Consider the following 20,809-nt stretch of genomic DNA (forward strand, 5'->3'; position numbering starts at 1 on the left):
TTTGTGTATTCAAACGAGAGCAATGTGGTGCAATTGCTAATTGGGAGGGAACAAAAGGCCACGCCCCTCTCAGTTGATGCTCCACCCCCTACGCCACATCACAATCAAAAGTCTGAATGTGGAAAAAAACAAAGATCCAAATGTGAAAAAAAGATCTGAAACCTGAAAATATGATTTGAAAACATAAAATCTTGAACCAAAAAAATCCAATACAGCAAATATAAAAAAATATATAAGTCAAGATTGAAAAAACATTTTATTCAAAAACTATATTCAACCCAAAAATACTTTTCGTCCACTTATGCAATATCCTCATTTTGTTCCATTTTGAATACATTGTTGTATTTGTGTATGTATATGTTCAGCAATAAAACTTTCAGGTTGACATTTGTTTTGGAAATGATCAAAACTTTATACCCGGATTGAGCTCCATAGTTAAGCACTTATCCGCTTATGATACTACAGTTAAAAGATGACAAACTATACAAAACTGGGTAATGTTTTAATGATTGTATTTATTGATGAATGAAGAGATTTTGCAGTTCTGCTCCATAATAATTTCCAACTTGAGTGGGCCAACACAACAATTCATTATATGTCCAACTTTCTAAGATAATACAAGCAGCAGTACCTAAAAACCAGAAATGCAAACTGGAAATAAAAAAAAAGGAAATATGGTTATGATACAAATTCACCAAATGTACCCAACTCTTCTCCCAATTCATACTTGCATGCGCACGTGCAGAGAGCACATGTTGATCGATACCGTCGACTTGTTTTGACATGTTACATGTGTAACAGGTGACAAACGCATGTGTAAAATGATTCTGCTCTGTGAGCAATGTCAGAATCTAGAGGCTTGCTGCCCTCTTGAGGCAAGAGAAAGAAAGATCACTTGCCGAACACTCATGTCAATAAATAAATACAATTTCAAGTGCAGCACAGTGCTTTAGTAGCAAAGCCTTCTCCAAAAACATATTTATACATTATAGCTTTACTAACCTAGAAGGGTTTGTTTATTTATGTGAATGACATCTCATTTACAAAATAAAACAGAAAACTTCACGTGAGTTTATTTTCTGTCTTTTTAGTTTAGTAGTTCAAAAGGCTGTTGTGTCTCCGAATTCTTTGTTCCATTTGGTATACATATTGAGAGTCGTTGAGCTAACGCTGGGCTTAATGCGCTTCAGGGAATCCTCAAAGTCTTTCATCTTGATGTTACGCATCTGTGTAAGAAGAAAAAAAAAAGGTGCACAAATAAATACTGGTTCTTAAATAGGCAGAAAGGAAATATCTGAAGAATTGCGAATATAGAATTACCTCACTAGCAGCCATACTTCGAACTTGGTCGGGACACAATTCTGTATGAAAGAGGATTTTCACATTAGGAAAGCAGCAGATTTAGCTTGTTGTTGAGCAACTAAAGATACAGTAATGTTAAGAGGCGATCTCACCTCTAATTGGCCCAAGGGCGGCATCTTTGGCTAATGACGTGAGATCACTTCCCGAATATCCCGCAGTCATTCTGTCAAGTTGAATATCAAGGAATGAATGCATCGGCAAATCAACCCGGAAAGGCTGTATGGCATTAAAATATCAAACTCACTTTGCGAGAGAGGAAAGCTCATTTGTGCTCAATGGATTCCGATGCTTTTCCAAAAGGTTTTTCAGCAGCGTTAGTCTTGTCTGGAGGAAACGAGAGTTGCATCCTTTGAGTAATTTACTTAGAAAACGCAACATTCACATTTCAAAGCTAAAAAAGGCACTGATCATAGTAATACACCGGGATGAATGGTTCCAAGGTAAGTACCTCTGCATCAGGCAATGCCACATAAATCCTTTTTGCAAAGCGCCTGCAACGTTAACACGAGAGGAAAACTGCGGTGAGCTTGTAACAAAAGAAATGCATAATACTGTTTCAGCATGTGGAGTTGCAGCCTGTACCTCAGCACTGCTTCGTCGAGCTCCTGAGGCCTGTTGGTCGCTCCCATCACGAGCACCCGGTCATCCGCTCCTGACTGCACCTGAAACCAAGAAGGAAGAAGATAAAGGCTCAGCTCTGTGAGGCACCAGTGACTCGAGCACTCTGGAGCTGCTCTTACCCCATCGAACTCAATGAGGAACTCGGTTTTTAATCGCCGAGAGGCGTCATGTTCTCCCTCCCTCCTTTCACAAAGCAAGCTGTCAACTTCATCTGAATGGAACACATTTTTTTATCAGAAATTTAGGAGATAAAATTGGTGATTGGTGACATTTAGTCAATAAACACACTAGAGTGATACAAACCAATGAAGATGACAGAGGGCTGCAGTTCTCTGGCCACTGCAAACAGTGCTCGTACGAGCTTCTCTCCCTCTCCCACCTGTGAAGGCAAAGACAAGCGGTCTTTAAGAACAAAACCACACTAAATGTAGGTTAGTTTAGAGACCTGCAACAGACAAAAAGAGTATTTACTTACATATTTAGACGTCAAAGTGGCTGCGCTGATGTTGAAGAATGTTGAATTGGACTCGGCTGCGACTGCTTTGGCCTAACAAGAGGAAAACGAGGTTTCGTAACACAGATTTGGTTGATCCTGGTGAATATATGTCTTGTTGAAAAAAAATATTTGACTTACCAACATGGTTTTGCCATTTCCAGGCGGGCCAAATAAAAGCAAGCCCCGTGCCGGAGCTCTCAGGCCGGTGAAGAGCTGAAAGGCATAATGTTAAATGTAAGATTAAAAAAAACTGAGCTATATTAAGCTGAGAAACTACATTTATTGAGTGATTACCTCCGGTCTTAAGGCAGGGAGAATGACAATTTCTTGGAGCGCTTGCTTGGCCACGTTCTGCCCCGCAATGTCGCCAAAGGATACAGACGCCCCGCTGCAATGAACACAGGGAGCTAATTTAACTGCAGAAAAGGTGTTTCTGCTAACTATTATTTAATTTCCATTATCAGCTAAATGTCTGGGTGTAATAACAATGTTTATAAATACCTGTCGACAATTTCATTCATAATCAAGTTGGCCAGTTTGCTGTCCACATTCTTAAAGTTCTTCATATCCCTTTTCGGGGCGTTTCTTACGCCTGTGGCTTTTCCATTTTGAGGTTTTCCAACCCGCGGTGTCACCTGAGGCAGAAAAACAGCATCCGGACGGCGGCACCCACTCCATCAGAATCATGCATCTTTAAATAACAGTCAACGCGGGACACTAAATGTTATTCAAAAGTGACCTTCGGGTCGGTGGGTCTGGAAGCGGGTTTAGCGAAGGTGGAGGGCCGGGCGTTGGTGGACGCGGCTCGCGCCGCAGGCTGGCTTTTAGGGACAGGCTTTGGTTGTGGAAGATCACGACTTGGGGTCCTCTGTGGATTGCTTCTCCTTTTAGATGCCATGGTCTCCTCTGTGAAACGGGAAGGGAATTCATATTCAGCTTAGATGACCGACGAGTCCAGACTTTAGCCATGCGAAACAACCACGATGCCACTTACCCAGAAGAGCCAGCCGCTCTCTGGCCATGGTGAGATTGGTGACCATTTTATCTTGTAGTCTCTTGGATCTGTCATACTGCTCTCCTGCTAGCAAGACACGGTGCGTGAGGCTAACGCGGGTCACGCTCGGTGAGGTCGGATGTGTGTGTGTGTTTGTGTACCTTGTCCGGTGATCTCTACCGCGATCCCCCTCTGAAGCTCAGAAATGCCCTTCTTGTACCACTGCGCCGCCTCCTCTTTATCTCCTAGCAACACGGGGAAGAGCGTGTGTTTAGAACAAGTTGCATCACCAACAAAGCATCCTTCTGTCACACTGTAAACAAACCGGAATCGTCTTCGTCGATCCGTAGTGCCTTGGAAACGTACTCGAACGCCTGTTTGTGGTAGTTTTTGATAACTTCGCCGCTGTCTCTGCTTTTAGTTGCCATTGTTTTGTCCGCAATTAACGGCCGTCACCGTTGCTTTTCGGAGTCAGTCGCTTTTATAGTGTGTTCGCGTAGCATCAGTCCTCGCCATACCGCTCCCTTCAGACCGGACTGCACACAGGAAGAGGAAGTAGTCGTCGTGTCACGTGGACTGATGTTTTGAGGCCCTGAGTTTAGCGCTCAGGCGGTCACCATCTTGGATCACGGCCGTCGCCATTTTGACTTTTCAGCAACCGGTGACCGTGCGTGAACGGAGGACGAGCGTGGAATTTAACGTCCTCAAACGGCTCCGGTAGTGGTTAAGACATGTCAATCGCAAGATAGCTCACCTTAATGCATATCCTGCTTTTTCTGTTTTACTCTAAATGGGACCATCATTAACTAACGTTAAATGCGTTATTGAAGAACACTTTAAACTATTGAGCTCATAAACTGATATTTAAAATTTTAACTGACGTAATAAATCAACTGTGAAGCATGGCCATTTAACCCTATACTTTTGCACAATCAGACTTGTTTTAAGAAACAGGAGTCGTTCTCTACTGGTCATTTATGACACTTCCGCATTGGCTTCACTTTGGGCCAACTTGATCCGTTCTGCGCATGCGCCGGGCCGTCTCCCCTATGCTGCTTCTGATTGGCTGTTTGCCGCTAAGCGGTCATGTTAGCGTGGATATCTATCCCGCCCGCCAGTCACGTGCACACAACCCTGCTTTGAGCTTTTTATGAGTTGGTTATTCTCCATCATATCACTTTTCGAAAAAACGTAATAGTCCAAATATATACAGTGGATTTCTTGGCAAAAATTAAAGTTTGAATATTATACAAAAATAAAAAAACTCACCAAAGGAAGCTGAATGGACCAGTTGTGCTGTTAAAAGAATTTCCCCGTTTTAATGTCAACCTATTGGTGAAATATGCAACCTGAGAAAGCACAAAGGAGGCAGAAAAGATGGACGTCTTAGATTGTCAAACACAGGGAAGGTGGACGCACAGAATATGGGACGTCAAGGAGTTATAACAGGATAGACAGGATAGTGAGTGTTGACCCGGGGGAGCTAAAGAGGAATTTCGAAGTGGCAAAACGTATATTGTCTGCGCTACACTCTGTGCAGCAGAAGGTGGCGGTAATGCGCCCACGAGCTGGATGTCGAACTAAACGACGAAGAAGAAGACGAAGGCAAACCAATAATCCTCTGATTCCTGCTGTGACAGCTGTTGTTCTGTTGTTTGTCTTCTGGCTACATTAATATATCACCACATTCAAAACATTTTTAATTTTGCGCCTTTCCAAATTTGCAAGACAACAGCGCCAGACGGCCCGACCGGCTCGCGTTAGCTTCCCTCTTGCTGACTCTTCAACCGGCATCAACAACAACAGCAGCTAGCTTGTTAGCCAGCTGGCGTTAGCCGAGCTGTCTCCTCGGTCGAGCTTCCCTTTGTCTTAACGAGCAAGTCAGCTAGCTGGGATTGGTTCTCCTCTTGGTTAGCTGACACTTGCGATTTTACTTTTTTTGTTGCCTGTCAAGATTAAAGCAAACCAAGATAGGCAGCTTGGGAACCAAGATGTCGAACCGAGTGGTGTGCAGAGAAGCAAGTCATGCCGGGAGCTGGTACTCTGCTTCGGGTAACTGTCAACGGAACACCGTCCACGTTAGCATACGTACTGTTAGCTAACGTTAGCTGTTGACTTTTGTCAGGGTAATCCGTTTTATTGATTTTACTGTTTATTTTTGTATAATCGCCCGAATGTTGAGAATTACATAAACTGTCGAATTCATGGATTGGCTTGAAGGCTAACGTTAAGGTGGTAACGCTAATCCATCTGATGAAAAGTCGACTAGTTAGCTAACATTAAGTTGGCTGTTGTTGACAGCCTCGTCTCTATTATCCAATCTGGGTTTTGGTTGAGTTGGAGCTTATCCAGCTCTTCCCCTTCACAGATGGTCGATTTAAATCGTCTAAAGCCAGCAGAAATCTGCTGCCCATAATTCCCGACAACAAATACAAGCGTTTGACAATAACAAACTTCGTTTGCTTCGTTACCTCCTATCATGTTAAAGTAAGACTGAACCCAAAACAATTTTAGGTTAAGCCGCCAGTATTTTGGTGGTTTGGTTGATCTCTGATCCTGGTTTTATTAAGTTAACTTTAGCTGCCATGAATCAAAGGACCGGGCAGGAAAGCTGCATGTTGCACCGCTTCTCCCATTTGACGAGCTAGCTGCTAATTTTCATTTTGTTTTGTAAAACAACGAAATTCTTAGACCTTATCGCATTAGTAATAGCTATAACGGTTTCCGACGGGACAAATGTTCCTCTTATGATAACCGTAAACCAAATATTTGTCTGTGAGCTAAATCTGAAGGTAGATCTTACGGTTCTACCACAACATTTTTTTGTTTTTAAATTGTTCCCTTTCAGGATCCCAGCTGAACGCACAACTAGAAGGCTGGCTGTCCAAAGCAGAGTCTACGATCAGACCTGCAAGAGCCATCATAGCGCCGTAAGGTCACGTCTAATACAATCCGAACACCTCAAAAGTATCTGTGGTGCTGACTCAATCTATTTTGACATGTTTCTGTTTGCAGGCATGCTGGGTACACCTACTGTGGTGCTTGTGCAGCACATGCCTACAAGCAGGTTGATCCCTCTGTTACGTAAGCCCTTCACTTTTCATCTTCATTTCTTATGTAAGAAAATGCTTTGTAATTATCTTTGTCTCATCTTAACTTTCTCCCCACAGAGTGAACAGATGTTCGTTTAGCTGGTAGAATAGTGCTGGTGGTGTGCCTTTTTGTGAATAGAGTCAGTGAGATAAAAATCCTGTTGCCCTTCAGTCGTAGGGTGTTCATCCTGGGACCATCACACCATGTGCCCCTCTCCCGCTGTGCCCTGTCACCTGCAGAGATCTATAGAACACCTCTCTATGACCTGAGAATCGACCACAAGGGTATTCACTGTTTTCACTCATGACATTGTGATTTCTACTTGTTTTGTGTGCGTTTGTCCCTCAATCTTTCATGTTATTGCTTGCTAATGAGTTGATTTATTCAGGACAGTACTTTAAGGGTCGTATTAGGTAGTGCTTAGCCAGTTTGGATTGCAGTTCAGGCGTCGTTTAGTGTAGAATGTAGTGGCCATTTCTAAACACTGCCAAAACCTAATGAGACAAACACCTTCTTTAAGTAACTGTAAAACCACTCAAATCAAAACAAACCCAGAGTTACCCTTTCTTAGTTGTGGTTGATATATCGTAGCCTGACCAGAGCTCCAACATACAGACCTTAAGCAGTCTTACATTGGTGATACACTGTTTCCATCTGCCAGGGACCAGAGAGTTCCCTCACTATTAATAATGGCTTTGTCAATGATGAGGTTTTTAGAAAAAACTGAGTGTGCAGCTCCAAAAACCACTTAATCAGTACGCACTGTCATCATAACATGCACAAATTAAAGTGAAACTCACCTCTGTTTTACAGTTTATGCTGACCTCTGGAAAACTGGGTTGTTTGAGCGGATGAGTCTGCAAACAGATGAAGATGAGCACAGTATTGAAATGCACTTGCCTTACACTGCTAAAGCCATGGAGAGGTAATGCATATAGAAGTGGCATTCATTGAACTAAAGAATCAACAGTTACAGAGGGAACGGCCTTGCGGGATGAAGCTTTTTCTTAAAGGTGCCCTGTGGAGTTTTATTCTAATAAAACAAAATATATATATATATACATTCAGTATTTCTCAAACACTGCTCCAACAAATGTGATTAATGTATTTACTTCCTGAAAACCCCCCTTTTTATAGACTGTTTTTTTAATCTTGTATGTTTTACATGCATGTTTTTTTGCTAGTATTTTTCTTTTGTCTTATTTGTCTTTGCTATCGAATTCCAGCATATTTTGGTATGTCCCAGTCACTTGTAGATCAGTGAAATAGTGTGACATCATTGGATGGAATGTGTATTGTGTTCTGTTCAATGAGTACAAGTGGTCAAAGCATGACATCATACATTTGAATAGAAGCCTGTGATGTTGACTGAGCAGAAACACTAGTAAAGTAAAGTAAGGTTAGGTTAGCTGCTCAGGAGTGATGCCCATCACGTAGCAGGCCGGCAGACGGCCTTTTGTTTTCAATGATAGGTGCTCTATGGAAGATAAAACCGTATTAATCAAGATCTTTTTTCCCCCCACCCCTCCATTCCTATTTTAATCATTTTGAAAGGGAGGTGCAGTTTTGTACTCAAGCTCTTTGTTCAATTGTCTGATGTTGCAGCCACAAAGACGAGTTCAGCATCGTCCCGGTGCTCGTCGGGGCCCTGAGTGAGTCCAAGGAACAGGAGTATGGGAAGCTGCTCAGCAAGTACCTGGCAGACCCTTCCAACCTTTTCATTATCTCATCCGACTTCTGCCACTGGGGTAAGTATCGACAAAGATAAGCACTAAAAATGATTTTTTTTCCGAGAGTCTTATCTTTGTGATTCCCTTTTGAAGGTCAGCGGTTCCGCTACACGTACTACGATGAATCTCAGGGGGAGATCTACAGGTCTATCGAGCATCTTGATAAAATGGTAACCACCGACATATATTTGATTCAGTTGTGAGGTCATTATGGGAAATATTGAAAAATTATTATCAGTGACATGCACAGGTGGGAATAAATGAAGTCATTAAGTTACTATTAACTTCAATGTATCTGCAAAAAAATACACAATGTTTAAGAAAATTGGAATATAGAAGGGGATAGTATTTTTTTGTGATACTGAAGCTGGATATCTTGAACACAGCAAACTGAAATAATCCACAACCGTAGGGGGGTTAACTAATCATAAATATGTTGAAGCGTAACCTGACAAAACAACATCAAAACGTGACCCTTTGTCTGCTTGTAAAGGGGATGGGCATTATTGAACAGCTGGATCCCATGTCTTTCACCAACTACTTGAAGAAGTACCGCAACACCATCTGTGGGCGTCACCCGATTGGAGTGCTGCTCAACGTAAGTATCACAGAAGAACAGCCTCACCGGGTGTTTCACTGTTTAACTTCATGTAGATAATGATGAGTCAGCTAAGCTCTCCTGTCCGTCGTTACTGATGGTCTTCATTGAGTTCTCCGTTTTTGCACATTTAGTTCATAATAACATTAACAGTTGTATCCATCCTTTTTAAACTCCTGTGTCCTTTGCTTGGTAAAGGATAAATCAAGGCACCTTTGAATGTAGAGTATGGCCTTCAGTAGGTGTCTGAAGGTTGGCAGGCCATGTACAGTTAGAGTAGATGTGCTTTAAATGGGGAAAGAGCTTAGTGAAGAGTCAACATGCCGGGCAGACTAACAGAAATGTGTTTGTTGGGACTAAAACCTCCTGTTGTGAGACGGAGACCTTCCATCCTTATTGCGCGACTAAGTGCAGCTGTTACTGTTTTTGCAGGCTGTGGCGGAGCTGCGGAAGTCTGGTGTAGAAATGAACTTTTCCTTCCTGAACTACGCCCAGTCCAGTGAGTGCAGGAACTGGCAGGACAGCTCCGTGAGTTACGCTGCTGGGGCCCTCATCGCTCATTGAGGTCAACTTCCGCCGGGGCCACTGCAGCGCCGCCGTCCGGCCCCTACTATCTATCTCCATAACCCCCTCTGTTGCCCCACCCCACAGTTACACCCACTATTTGCAGGAAGGACGTAGAAACAAAGCCAATGTAGTCTTCTTTTGCTGTCTCTCCTCCACCTTGTTCCATCCTCCTCTCAGTTTTAAGTGTGGTGTCTCAGAAATTTATGGTTGAAATATTTAGCTTGAAGTGCAGTTTTGAGATAATGGAGGTTCGACAGATTGAAGAATGGAAGAGCGCGTATTATTTTGTCTCTGAGTAAACGCTGGGAGGGCGAGATGCTACTTGGGTTAAGTTCCGTTTGGTTTTCCTGAAAAAGCAATGGATTTGAGTTGTAATAATGCAACGGTTACATTTGGGATCTTGGCGATCTCTGCTCATGTAATTTGCCTCAGAAAAGGAGTGAAAATAAAATTGCGGATCTTATGGAGCTTTTAAAAATTTTGCCAGAAAGAAAAATGGAGTATTTTGACTAACTGCTTCATGCTACATGCAACTTAAACTCTGAAGAAGTGTCATAGTTGGTGTCAATCATTGCTCAACACATGCTATTCGTTAACAAAGGGCTGCACCCAAAAAGGTCCATTAACTCCCCTACTGTATAAAACCAAAAATGTTATTAGTTTTAGTTTATCAAATATAATCTTTATTTCATATTTTATTCCTTTTATTTCTCCCTTTATCAGTAGTTTTTCTAGACGTGATAGTATTTACTCAAGTAGTTTGTAGATTCAAACAAAAACAAAACGCGCTGTTGTCACCTAAAGCATCAACTTCATCTGGCCAATAAACTTCTTCCAGATTCCAGTCATATTATTGTAGCAGGACAGATGTGTTTTCCAGGGGGCCAGAATCCAGTTGGAGAACTACAGCAATGTAATCAAAGCTGGATATTGTGTAAAGTAACACTGTCTTCTCTAAACCTGTTTACACTGTCCCCTTGAATCTCTTTAGTTAAGGACCTGTCAGGAGATTTGAGTGAACACTATTTGTTAGACTTGTACAAAATGTCTTTTGTTACACATTCAGTTCTGTAAAAGCGGCAAAGCTTTTGTTTCGGTTTGACCAAAAAGTTAAAAGCTTACTTGATCTGCTTAAGTTGTTGGAAATGTTATTAGATCTGTTCGTTAGGGATTTTATCTTTTTCTGTTGATATATTTTGATTTAAGAATGCCAAAAGTTATTAGAAATCATTTATTTAAAGAATTGCTTTCCAGTTTAGTGGCCTCTGAGTGTATAAGACTTCAGTATCTCTCGAGGCAGCCATTTATCATTTAGACACGGTAAAAAAAACAAGATAAAAAGTGTTCTAAGATCAGCACAAAGTCTGAATGCTTTTCGGTCAGTTTTTAAGAAAGAGATAGTAGTTTTATGCTGTAGTTTGGAATCTATTAAAAAAAACATATTTACTTGATTAAATGTCTAGCATAAGGATCACTTAGCATACAGAAAAACTGTATGCTATGTGGTCCTGCTGCCTGAAATGATCCGATTTCTTCTCAAAGATTAACAAGCTACGCACAAAAGCTGAACGCAAGAACCTGATGATCCATTGCGCCACTTTCGGGCTTTCAATGGCAACACGACAGGCAGCACGTCATGTCTGTTATTTGAATACAGCTGACAGGCCTTCACTGATGCAGTCCCCTTAACGTTGGTCCGGCCCTCTCGGCAACAGAAGTGTTCTTGCACTTGGCATTAAGCTGCAACGTCTGACTGAAAGATGACCTCTTGACCTCTGGCGCTAATTCAAGGGAAACTAGTAAAGCATGACACGCTGTGCTATTGTGCCTTTCATCACTGTTGCACACATACGTGTGAAGTGTATTCTCACTTATAGTCTTATTGTCATTGGTGTACTTTGGGCTTTTGTTTCCCCCCCATGTAGCCGCCTGCTTTCCTAGTGTCCACCAATGTGTCCAGCTCGGTGTGTGTGACCTGTCCCCGTCATCTGTAGGTCAAGAATAGCGCAAACTGTTATCTCCTTATCTCCAGCAGGGAGTGGTGTTTTCTTTTACGCCACCTCACCTCATTCCTGCGGAGAGGAAAAAGCCTGAACCTCAACACTGTTGATATGGATTGTTCTTTGTCTTTTTTTCGAAATGGTTTTTCTTTTCGCTTGGAGAATGGGAACTTACACGTCACAAACCCCAAATATACTACTTAACAACTCCCTTAATGGAGTTTTTTTTAATCTCAGGTTCCACTGACAAAGCATCCCGAAAGGCTCTTGAGATGAGGCCATGGATTCATGTTACGAAACGAGTAAAATGTACTGAAAAGCGTGTCTGCTCTGGTGTTGTTCTTCAATTATTTACAATCATAGAAAACGATGGTTTCATGGTTTAATCTAATCAGTTTAAATTGGGTGGGGTTATTTGCCTCTTACCTTTGAGCAATTCAGCATTTAAAAAAAACATCTATTCTCTGCATTTGGAATGTTGTTGATTCAACTTTGTGTTGCTATTGAACTATATTGTACTTTTCAGAGGCGTTTCAGTTATTTAGCCCACCATCCTAAATAAAGTCAAAGAGGCTACATCTAAAAAATGATCAGGAAATTGAAGCAACACGTCCCAAAACAGTTTAAGCAAAGACTGAACATTACTACAAACTGGTAATTAAGAATAAACCACAATAGAAAACTATAGTCTGTGAATCTGACCCACTTAAAGCATTTCTACCGATTCCTGTTAAAGTGTATGAATCTGTGCAACTGAATTTGGGTGCAGTGAAAAAAGCTGATTGCTGCTCTACAATACAGCTAACAGAGCAGCACCTCACACACGTTTCCAGACTAGCAGCATCAGATCAGGATCTATAGTCACATGTTTTGTTCTATTTAGACAGATTGTTAGACGGAATGTTTAAGATCACTGTAGCGGCGTTCCTTCCGTCACGAACATTATTAAGCCGCAATTGAGCTGCAGACACACTGATACATTTCCTTGACGCGAATGACTGGAAGCTTTATATTCTTTTAGATTGGTGTTTATTTCCGCGAAAATAAAGCGTTAAAAAACATACAAAAACATATTCCGTCACCCGCTAGAAAAACTGTGACCTCGTGCCTGCTCAGCCCATCTAAAGTGCACCTGCTGTAAACATGACGTCATAAGAAAAAAGGAAGGGGGCGTCATGCCAACATATATATCCACTTTAGGCTCTTACAATCACATTCATCTCACTGCTACTTAAACACTGAAGAACATTTATAAGCCGCTCTAATGACTTTATTGTGAAGTTAGGGTGAGTTTAGTCGGTTATCTTGTGCAAGTGTCTCGCTTATTCCCTCTCAATCATTGGTAATAAGGTGTAGGACAGGAAAAGGTTCCTTTATAGTCATCGCCTCTTCCAGAATCACCCCGAATTTCCTTTAAGAAGTAAAAAAAAAAACACAGGAAAGGGACGATTTCAGCAACGACTTCAAAACAGATTAAATGCAATGCGGTTTGCTCCAATCATAGCTTTGAAAAAGCTGTTGGCACCCACGGTGTGAAGGGGAGCACTTGCATTTCAGATTCTAACATACTTATCTAATTGCTTCGAGAAGAGCAAAAGAGGTTGTTTAAATCTATTTGAAAACAAACAAACAACTAAGATTAGTATTAAAAGGCAAAGGTAACTGCAACACTGCGAGATGCACTGCTGCGAGGACTGGCTCAGCTTTGTCAGCTGTGGGAGACTGAGACACCTGGTCCATCACAAGAAGACACAGACCTGCTCACGGCGCCACATGGGACTCCCTCCTCCGGGGAGGACGGTCCCGGCCAGACTGGCTTGGCTTTTCTTTAGCTAAATTTATATATATATATATATTAACAAAGAGGTAAATGCACTGACAGATTTTTAGACAAGACAATGCAAACACCTAGCGTCTAAAGAGAATATTACTTTTGAAAAATAAAAAACAGCATTCATTCACTAGTTTATATCTTGAACTAGATATCGCACATCCAGTGCAAGATTAGCCGTTTCTACAGCAACCTGCAAGGCATTGAATTTAGCCGCGAAGGAGTCAAGGACACGTGGCTGCACAGCTGTATCTCTAGACAGAGGTGCAGGTGAGAATTGTGGGTAATTGGTGTTTAGGTAAGCCCGCCTCTGTTCTGGGCTACCTTCCATCAGTCCACAGCCACAGAAGCCCAAGCTCTCATCCAGGTGTTCTCTCATAACATCTGCAGGGTGAGTCCAATGGTGAGCGTGAGTCAGATCCATGAGAGAATTCCCGCCGTCGTGCTCCAACGCTGCGGCGACAGACTCCAGAGAGCGACAGAATCCGCCCGCGCCCAGAAGCAGCTCCGCCTGTGAGCAGCCGAGGGCCGATAAGGTCTCTGGGACTTCTTGCATGCTCTGAGATAAAAATATACCATAATGACAACATGTTGAAATCATGTGTAGTGCAGTTGCGATCTATGCGTTCAATATAGATTTTGATCTGTTTAGCAAGTCTTTAATGTTATTTGATCTTTGATTTCTACCTGCTGCAGTGTGCTCTGAGCAGGAAACATCCGATTGCCTAAACCTAATCGCGACCAGAGTCACTGAACTAATGTGTCCCCATGTGTCAGTCTGAAGGGGATACTACCACGTCAGCAGTGATAATACTGCACACCATAGAGCAGGTAGATCATTTTATTTACATAGTAGGACTTCAGCAACTTTACCCTTATAATTCATCAAACAATGCCAATTTATGTCTCAATTTCTCAGAGAGCACCAATATGAGGATTATGTTTGGAACAAGAGCAGAAATCTTTAATACTGGATCTCACCTTGTGTCTGACGTAGGCAGCTAAGTGGGTCTCTGTACACCCACCTCCAAGTAGGGCCGATGGTTCTCTCAGGGTGAGCCTCAACACATGTTCAGTCTTCTGGAACGCCACCTTTAACAGTCACACAAATACAAATGAAAACACCAGTGTATCCTTCACGTTTGCCTCACAATTACTTGCGTTCCAAGGAGATGTCTGGATGCAAAAGCACTGATTATGTTTTTTTAAATAAACTCAGCGGATGCTTTTAACAAAGGTGCTGCAGAATGATTGAATTGTTCGCTTGTCTGCTTTGATAAAACATTATTCTGTACCAATTGAGCTTTACCAGGCTGACAATATACTGTATCTGCTTATCCGCTTCTTGTGCGCCTCTCTCTTTCTCTATAGAACAGTATATTCCCCATCATTCCTCACTGTATCTCACCTTCAGCTCACCCAACATAGTCTCGTTCCTGTGGCAAAGGATCATCGTGCAGATCGACGATTCCCCAGGAGGGTGTAACTGCAGCATTGTCCTGGATCCAAAGTGAATAATACTGAGATCCCTCACCTCTCCGTAGGCCTTGGCTGGGATTGTGGTGTGCAATGTGGCCACAGGTTGAGCCCCTATTCATTAAAGTGGGCAGAAAATTAGGAAGACCTCACACCAGTGAAAAATAACAGTGAAGGATATACCTAAACAATATACTATCCATATGTACATTTTACATTTCAGGTGTGCAAGAAGGCTGAAACGGCAAAGCATTTATTAGCATTAAGTAGCTTCATGGTTAAATCAAATCCGATCATACATGCATAAATCCTGCATCGACTTGTTTCAGTGGTTAAATGAAGCTCTTGTGGCTCACACAGATATTCAGGGAACAAACCATTTAGCATCTTTGAAAACTTCTGGATGTCAAAAAAAAGTATAATCCCTGTGGTTTATAAAAGCATGTCTATAGGATATGAATCCAAAACAATGGATTTAGGACATTTAGGGGCCTACCTGTCAGCTGAGTAAGTGTCTCCATGAGAGGGTTTCCCAGTCTTTCGATCACTATGACACCACGACTCTTTAGGTGTTGCTGCACAACCGGGTGAATGACCTTCTGGCACACGAAGAGCTTCACTTCATCTTCAACCACCTGTTTGACCAGCTCCAAGAGCCGATCCAGTATCTGCAAGTCCGTGTCTACGCCTGGGTGCACGTCAAATATCCCATCTCCCAGGTCAGAGAGGTCTCCTGCAAGAGATGCGCTGAACAACACCACGCGCAGTGGATTTGAACGCATGTTCTCTGACTCGTCGATGCCCGAGACATCAGGCGCGTCCACCAGTAGACCTGGAAACACTGCGGAGTTCAGCACAGGATGGCCTTCGACAGAGACGGTCACTGCTTTGCCAAGGCGGACTTCACCTGGGCGGTTACAGGGAACTGTCAGCAAAAACGCATGTACAGCCAATTTGCTGATGTGAAGTGCCTCTGACTCAGTGAGCACGCATGCTGGTTTGCTGGAGATAATACTGCGAGCTAATGTGATCAAGTTATGACTGCTGCAGAAGTCGAGCTTAACTTTGCAACCACAATCTTCCTGTTGCAGGTAACCGGTGCACAATCCCAGCAGATGCTTGTTCAGTTTGATAGCCACACTGAAACGGAGGCCAGACTGTTTTGCTTGCTCAATAAGAGATAAACAAAGAATGGCCGCAAACAAGCCACAGTCACTAAAGCGAGAAACGTGGTTCAGAATCGAGGTTTTTATCAGATTGATAAAAGACTGCGAGGAGGAAATGGCTGGAAGGAGAACGGATGAGCTGGAGGTGGTTATAACGTGTCCTCCAATATTGTTATGAACTTGTTTAAGTCTACCTGTTGGGCCAAAACACGATTTCAGAAGCTGCCTCAGCAAATAAAGCTTGGTACAAATATCAGAGTTGTCCAATAGTAGATCCGTACAAAGAGATGGAGACTTCTGGACGAGTCGAGACATCACTGAAGCAACAAAACAAAAGAACACTGGTTATAACGTTAAACAGTCAGTTCAGTAACTGATATTTGATAGGAAATGACATCCATCATCCTCCACAGTAATCTCCCGTGCTTGCCGTGAGCTTCGATTTGGATAGTGGGACTTTTTGTATTGCCTGACAAAAATATAAGCAAATTTGGAATGAAACATTTATATTTTTAATGAAAACACATTAATAAGGTGCATTTTTATATTATCTATGCTATTAAATAATAAAAATAACACGTAGGTACAATTCGAGGTTATATTATTTCGCGAACAAAACAGGCTCTTTCACTGCGGCACTCGTTTCCATGGTAGCGCCAACAGCGTTATGCTGTAGCGGGGTCCTATTCGACATACAGTCGCACTCTCTTGCAAATCTTACAAATGGCTGCGGTAACCACAGATAATCTATTTAAAACTCAATAACAATACACAAGAATAATCCACAGTTGGTTGGTTACAGTTTTTCGTTTTTTTTGCCAATTCAAAAAACTGCGACTCACCCTCGTTTTGCACTTATTCACCTGCGAACTAAAGTGACGTCATCTCCTGCCGCCTCAACGGTCAGTTAATTCAAAACTGCTGGCGGTATGTGTATGAAATCTGTCACGTTGTTGTACAACGTTGTATACCACACATTTGTTTATTACACCTTTGTAGTGTCATTCACGTGTCGTTTGATAATGGCGGCTTGGCGTTGAGGCTCATCATTTTGTTTTTTGGTAACAAACGTAATAAACCTAATAACGTTAACTGTGTAACGAACACTTGTTTAGCTTAGCGTCAAGGCTAAAATGACAGTATTTGTTTAACCCTAATACATGTCTGTAAGAAATATAATGCTATGTAACTATTTATAAACCATATCTACCAGTGAATCTGTTAGAGAGATGGATAGCACTTTAATGTCGGTTCATTGTGGACCTTTAGACAGGTTAAGTGCCGATGATAAACTAAGCATATCTGAGTTGTATGTTGTGTTGTGTCTCGGCTACTTCTTGCAATGTAATCTATGACTATAAACTTGTTTCAGGTAGCTGACTGCTGTGTTCAATTCAATGGCTCCTCTCAAATTTGCCATTAAGGTAAGTAGAAATTCAATATGTCACATACATTTATTGTAGCGTTGAAATATTGTAATTTAATACAATTTATATTATAATTCTATTTAAACAGTATGGGATTGTATTCAATGTTTATGTGCAACAGCAATACAATTTCAGCTTTACATGAATTTACAATTTAATCTGTAATTGACTACATACATAGACAAAAAACAAAATTGAATAAGAAGTTATTCTTTTGCCCCATATTTACATTTACTGTATTCTTCTGAAGGGTTTTGGGCAACTTGTAATAACTTCATCATCATATTTGCTCAGGGCCTTCCTCAGTAAACTTGAATCACCACTAGTCATATTACCCAACTTTTCATTGATCACAAAACTTCACTCATGAAATGCTCAAAAGATACAACTAAACGACTAAGCCTACTAAAGAAGAAATCTGTTTTTCATTTCAGTTTTTAAAGGTGGCATTCCAGGCATTCAAAATAAAAAATCATCATTATTGTTACTACCAACGTCAACATACACCAGTTACAGAAAATGTGTCTCTGTTGAACAAGCTGTTGTTGAAAATGTGCAACACAGGAAGTCTTCTAATAACATGCTGCCTTTTTTAGTAGCTTATACTTTGGCCACTAGAGGGAAGTGCAGGTACATGTTGCAAATTGCCACTCATCCCTTAGAACAGTAACTCAGAGTTTCTGCTCACCTTTCTCAACTGACTGCCTCCATGAGAGTCTTTTGTTAATGGACATAGCCATACATAGCAGGGGAAACTCATTCTATTAAAAAGCCACGTTGTTCATCCTCAGTCTGATGCTCTGTCAGGAATAATGCACATCAGATGTTTTTGTTAAGTGCAGGAAAAGCTGCTGGTCTCTCTTTTGTTGATGTTTCATTTATTGAGAGTTTTGCATGAGGGCTGCAGACATTTGTGCTGATCTCTGACATCCTCTGTAATGCCATGTGTACCTAGTTGAGCAGATATTGCGCTCACTCCCTTTTATTTGTTTCATATGCATGCCTGCATACAGGCTCCCCCACCACCCCCCTCAGCTGGTAGTGGGAGAGTAAAACCCTGAACCCTGTGTTATTCTGCCCTGAGAAAATGGTCACAGCCTCTACCATGCTCAACCAACTAACCACGAACACGCCGTTTGTCAGAAGGGATGAGTCCGAACAACAGCATTGAAGGCTGCAGCCTGTACACCTACTAGGAACTACGTCCATGTTGTTTAATAATTGAATCCACTTTGAAGGATATTAAAGAACAAACATCTGCATGGAGACATTGTTTTCACAAAGGCATGCTGCAGACTCAGTTTGACAGCTTACAACAGAGCAAGGATTGCTTTCTATTATGTGTTAAGTTGTTTGATTTACGATAACATGCAGGACGTACGGCAGTGTTTTTTGTCTTTCTTTCTCCTAAAATGTTAAAATCAGCTCCCTCCTTTTGTCTGTGAAACTACAGGAGGTGCTGGCATGCTCCCTCTTAAATAGGCTTAAGACAATATAGGGACCTGCCACTTTCTCAGACCTCCCGAAAGGGGCCTGCAGGCCAACACTGATCCACTGAAGCGGTTGCCTGTCTGCCAGGACATTACTGCTGCAGAGCCCTGCAATCTGCCTTCTATTAGCAATATGCACTGCTGACTTTCTAACCATCTCGAGACGGAAACCAAAAGGTTTTTTTTAGAATAAAAAGATTGAGGTATCACAGAGCAGTTTAATGTCATGGGTTTATGTGCTGCTCAGTACTGTTGTCGCACCATACATCTGTCCTTTCTGCACTATCACTGCAGTCTGATTAGAAAAATGTAGTCACTTTTTCACCTTTGGGAAACAAAAGTGGAAATAATTTAAAGAAAAATCTCTTCTTTCATTCCAGCGCTGCCCTACTTTGTCCTTATGTGGCCAAACCCTCAGCCCTCTATTTCTCCATCTAACAATTTCTTGTGGCTGCGTTTTGTTTGCCTAGTGTTACCTGGAGATATTCCTGTCTGTTCTTGCTTCTGAAATTCCACTCCTGGGTTGTGTCTCTTTTTCACCATCAAGTAAAGAAACTCCGGTGTGCTAAAATCCACATGAATGACGCGGGCTTTGCACACTAAATACTTCTACAAACTAGAAAACTATTGCATTGTCTTGAATATTGCTCATAAGTCTCATGGTTCGCCGCTAAGTATCTTGCTGTTAGAGGAATTGGAAAAGAGAATTGTCTTTAAAAGGGGAAATCCAGGTGACTCACAGAACAGTAACAGCTTGGAAATGAGGCCAAAATAAAGTAAAGCCAGAGAGCAAGATTGTCACACCCACACATCTAAAAAGTTCCCCTGGCTTCCTTTTGTAGACTTGCAGAAAGAGAGCGAAAGTCAGAAAAAATGAAAGACAAAGAGAGAGTAGGACAGACGCAAGTTTTATTGAGTGAGTGAGTGCTGCCCCTTGGTTCCCAATGTAAACATCTGCGGCTGGTTAGTGTTAGCCTCTAAGTGCAGTCCGAGAAGGTCTGGTTCTTATACGGTGCGATAGCAATGGCAAAGGGCAGCAAGGTGTGGAGGTGGGTGAGGCCGCTCAGAGAGTTTGGGCCCCATGCCCAGCTTTGTGCAGCCCGGGCCGGGGAGGATGGAGAGCAAGGTCTGGGAGCGCGATAAGGGAAGTTGGAGTGTTTTGTTAACTGAGAGTGATATAGACCAGAAAGAGACAGGAGTTGTCAGTGGGTTTGAGTCAGGATTTGTGTATTTTTATAGACCGAAAACGTTGGTACTCTCTCATGTTGTGCTTTGGACTGTGGATAGCTTCGGTCTCTTTCTCATGTTTTTGTCTTTGTTAACCCTCTTTTTCCCAACAGGTCATGCTTATCAGATTGGCAGTGGGGAGAATTAGGGTTGCAAAGTTGAGCTGAGCCTGCAGGAAGACTCAGTCCTTTTCATTCCCTGTGTGACAGCATACAAAAGATGGCACAATAAAGGATTTGGTATTAAGTAGCGCTCCTTGCCGCCTCTCATTCAGCCTTCAGCCTCTGTTCATAACTCTCAAAGACCTGTGCAAGGCAGAGAACAAAGCAGCGCTGGCCCACTTTAGCATGTTTGAAAGAAGTAACTTCCTCTAGAATGCAGCCCTTTCTCAAACCTTTCTTTACCACTGTTGCACAGAGTATTGCCGGAAATGCGTGAAAGCAAATAACAGAAAGTAGGCGAGCTCATGAATTTGCTAAATTAATATGCGCAGTTAATGAAATCCGTCAGGGTCCTGCTGATGGTACTGAAGAGATTGTGTTCTAGAGAAAGGCATGTGTGGGTATTTGCTGAGAGACGGAAGTAGTTAATCTGGCATTTCTTTTGTTTTCACTCTTTCATGGAGCACACTGGATTGCTGAGGTGCTTTTAAAATTGCTCGGCCCGAGGAAGAGAAGGTTCTAGTGTTCTGTGTCACCGGCATCCAGAGGGTTGGGCTGCTTGCAGAGATC

At 42.1% G+C, this 20,809-nt stretch overlaps 4 protein-coding genes across 9 annotated transcripts in view; 2 read left to right on the forward strand and 2 right to left on the reverse strand.

The window, feature by feature from the left end:
• Positions 1-495: 495 nt before the first annotated feature.
• On the reverse strand, positions 496-4,538 carry spast (spastin). 2 transcript variants are annotated; one of them, XM_040178408.2, is made up of 16 exons: positions 3,799-4,538; positions 3,635-3,718; positions 3,474-3,557; positions 3,219-3,385; positions 2,981-3,114; positions 2,774-2,867; positions 2,618-2,692; positions 2,459-2,530; positions 2,287-2,362; positions 2,103-2,194; positions 1,945-2,024; positions 1,811-1,853; positions 1,607-1,686; positions 1,455-1,525; positions 1,321-1,361; positions 496-1,226 (listed from the first exon to the last, which is right to left on the reverse strand). In XM_040178408.2, the coding sequence occupies exons 1-16, from the start codon at positions 3,899-3,901 to the stop codon at positions 1,101-1,103; spliced, it is 1,422 nt and encodes a 473-aa protein (XP_040034342.2). In that variant the 5' UTR covers positions 3,902-4,538; the 3' UTR covers positions 496-1,100. The 2 variants fall into 2 exon arrangements, with proteins under 2 accessions (XP_040034342.2, XP_077960183.1); XM_078104057.1 differs by having other exon boundaries at positions 3,474-3,560; positions 3,799-4,461.
• Positions 4,539-4,636: 98 nt separating this feature from the next.
• Positions 4,637-11,783, forward strand: memo1 (mediator of cell motility 1). The gene is made up of 9 exons (XM_040178409.2): positions 4,637-5,525; positions 6,322-6,403; positions 6,489-6,557; positions 6,738-6,850; positions 7,380-7,491; positions 8,172-8,314; positions 8,390-8,466; positions 8,790-8,894; positions 9,327-11,783. Exons 1-9 carry the CDS (start codon positions 5,465-5,467, stop codon positions 9,456-9,458), a joined length of 894 nt encoding a protein of 297 aa, XP_040034343.1. The 5' UTR covers positions 4,637-5,464; the 3' UTR covers positions 9,459-11,783.
• A 693-nt stretch (positions 11,784-12,476) lies between these two features.
• On the reverse strand, positions 12,477-16,419 carry mkks (MKKS centrosomal shuttling protein). 3 transcript variants are annotated; one of them, XM_040178406.2, is made up of 5 exons: positions 16,129-16,419; positions 15,265-15,675; positions 14,701-14,882; positions 14,274-14,384; positions 12,477-13,851 (listed from the first exon to the last, which is right to left on the reverse strand). In XM_040178406.2, exons 1-5 carry the CDS (start codon positions 16,247-16,249, stop codon positions 13,423-13,425), a joined length of 1,254 nt encoding a protein of 417 aa, XP_040034340.2. In that variant the 5' UTR covers positions 16,250-16,419; the 3' UTR covers positions 12,477-13,422. The 3 variants fall into 3 exon arrangements, with proteins under 3 accessions (XP_040034340.2, XP_077960182.1, XP_040034338.2); XM_078104056.1 differs by having other exon boundaries at positions 16,216-16,383; XM_040178404.2 differs by having other exon boundaries at positions 15,265-16,383.
• Positions 16,420-16,513: 94 nt separating this feature from the next.
• Positions 16,514-20,809, forward strand: part of slx4ip (SLX4 interacting protein) — a 28,411-nt gene continuing 24,115 nt past the window's right edge. The window contains exons 1-2 of one of the 3 annotated variants that reach the window (XM_040179368.2): positions 16,514-16,861; positions 17,307-17,358. In XM_040179368.2, the coding sequence (XP_040035302.2) occupies positions 17,332-17,358 (27 nt within the window). In that variant the 5' untranslated portion in view covers positions 16,514-16,861; positions 17,307-17,331. Of the gene's footprint in view, positions 16,996-17,306; positions 17,359-20,809 lie in introns of all 3 variants that reach the window. The other 2 variants (XM_078104059.1, XM_078104058.1) reach the window with 2 other exon arrangements.

The sequence above is a fragment of the Gasterosteus aculeatus genome, chromosome 6 (assembly GCF_964276395.1).
Source record: "Gasterosteus aculeatus chromosome 6, fGasAcu3.hap1.1, whole genome shotgun sequence".
Taxonomy (NCBI): Eukaryota; Metazoa; Chordata; class Actinopteri; order Perciformes; family Gasterosteidae; genus Gasterosteus; species Gasterosteus aculeatus.

Bases quoted from the DNA above. Each gene is read 5' to 3' on its own strand.
- spast (XM_078104057.1), bottom strand. From the start codon at position 3,901: ATGGCAACTAAAAGCAGAGACAGCGGCGAAGTTATCAAAAACTACCAC. The intron at 3,561-3,634 runs GTACACAAACAC...GTGTCTTGCTAG, and splicing joins GGTAGAGATCACCGGACAAG to CAGGAGAGCAGTATGACAGA. The intron at 1,227-1,320 runs GTAATTCTATAT...CTTCTTACACAG, and splicing joins GAAGTATGGCTGCTAGTGAG to ATGCGTAACATCAAGATGAA.
- memo1 (XM_040178409.2), top strand. From the start codon at position 5,465: ATGTCGAACCGAGTGGTGTGCAGAGAAGCAAGTCATGCCGGGAGCTGG. The intron at 5,526-6,321 runs GTAACTGTCAAC...GTTCCCTTTCAG, and splicing joins GAGCTGGTACTCTGCTTCGG to GATCCCAGCTGAACGCACAA. The intron at 6,558-6,737 runs GTAAGCCCTTCA...GTTGCCCTTCAG, and splicing joins CAGGTTGATCCCTCTGTTAC to TCGTAGGGTGTTCATCCTGG.
- mkks (XM_040178404.2), bottom strand. From the start codon at position 16,249: ATGTCTCGACTCGTCCAGAAGTCTCCATCTCTTTGTACGGATCTACTA. The intron at 14,385-14,700 runs GTGAGATACAGT...TGACTGTTAAAG, and splicing joins CTATGTTGGGTGAGCTGAAG to GTGGCGTTCCAGAAGACTGA. The intron at 13,852-14,273 runs GTGAGATCCAGT...TTTTTATCTCAG, and splicing joins CTGCCTACGTCAGACACAAG to AGCATGCAAGAAGTCCCAGA.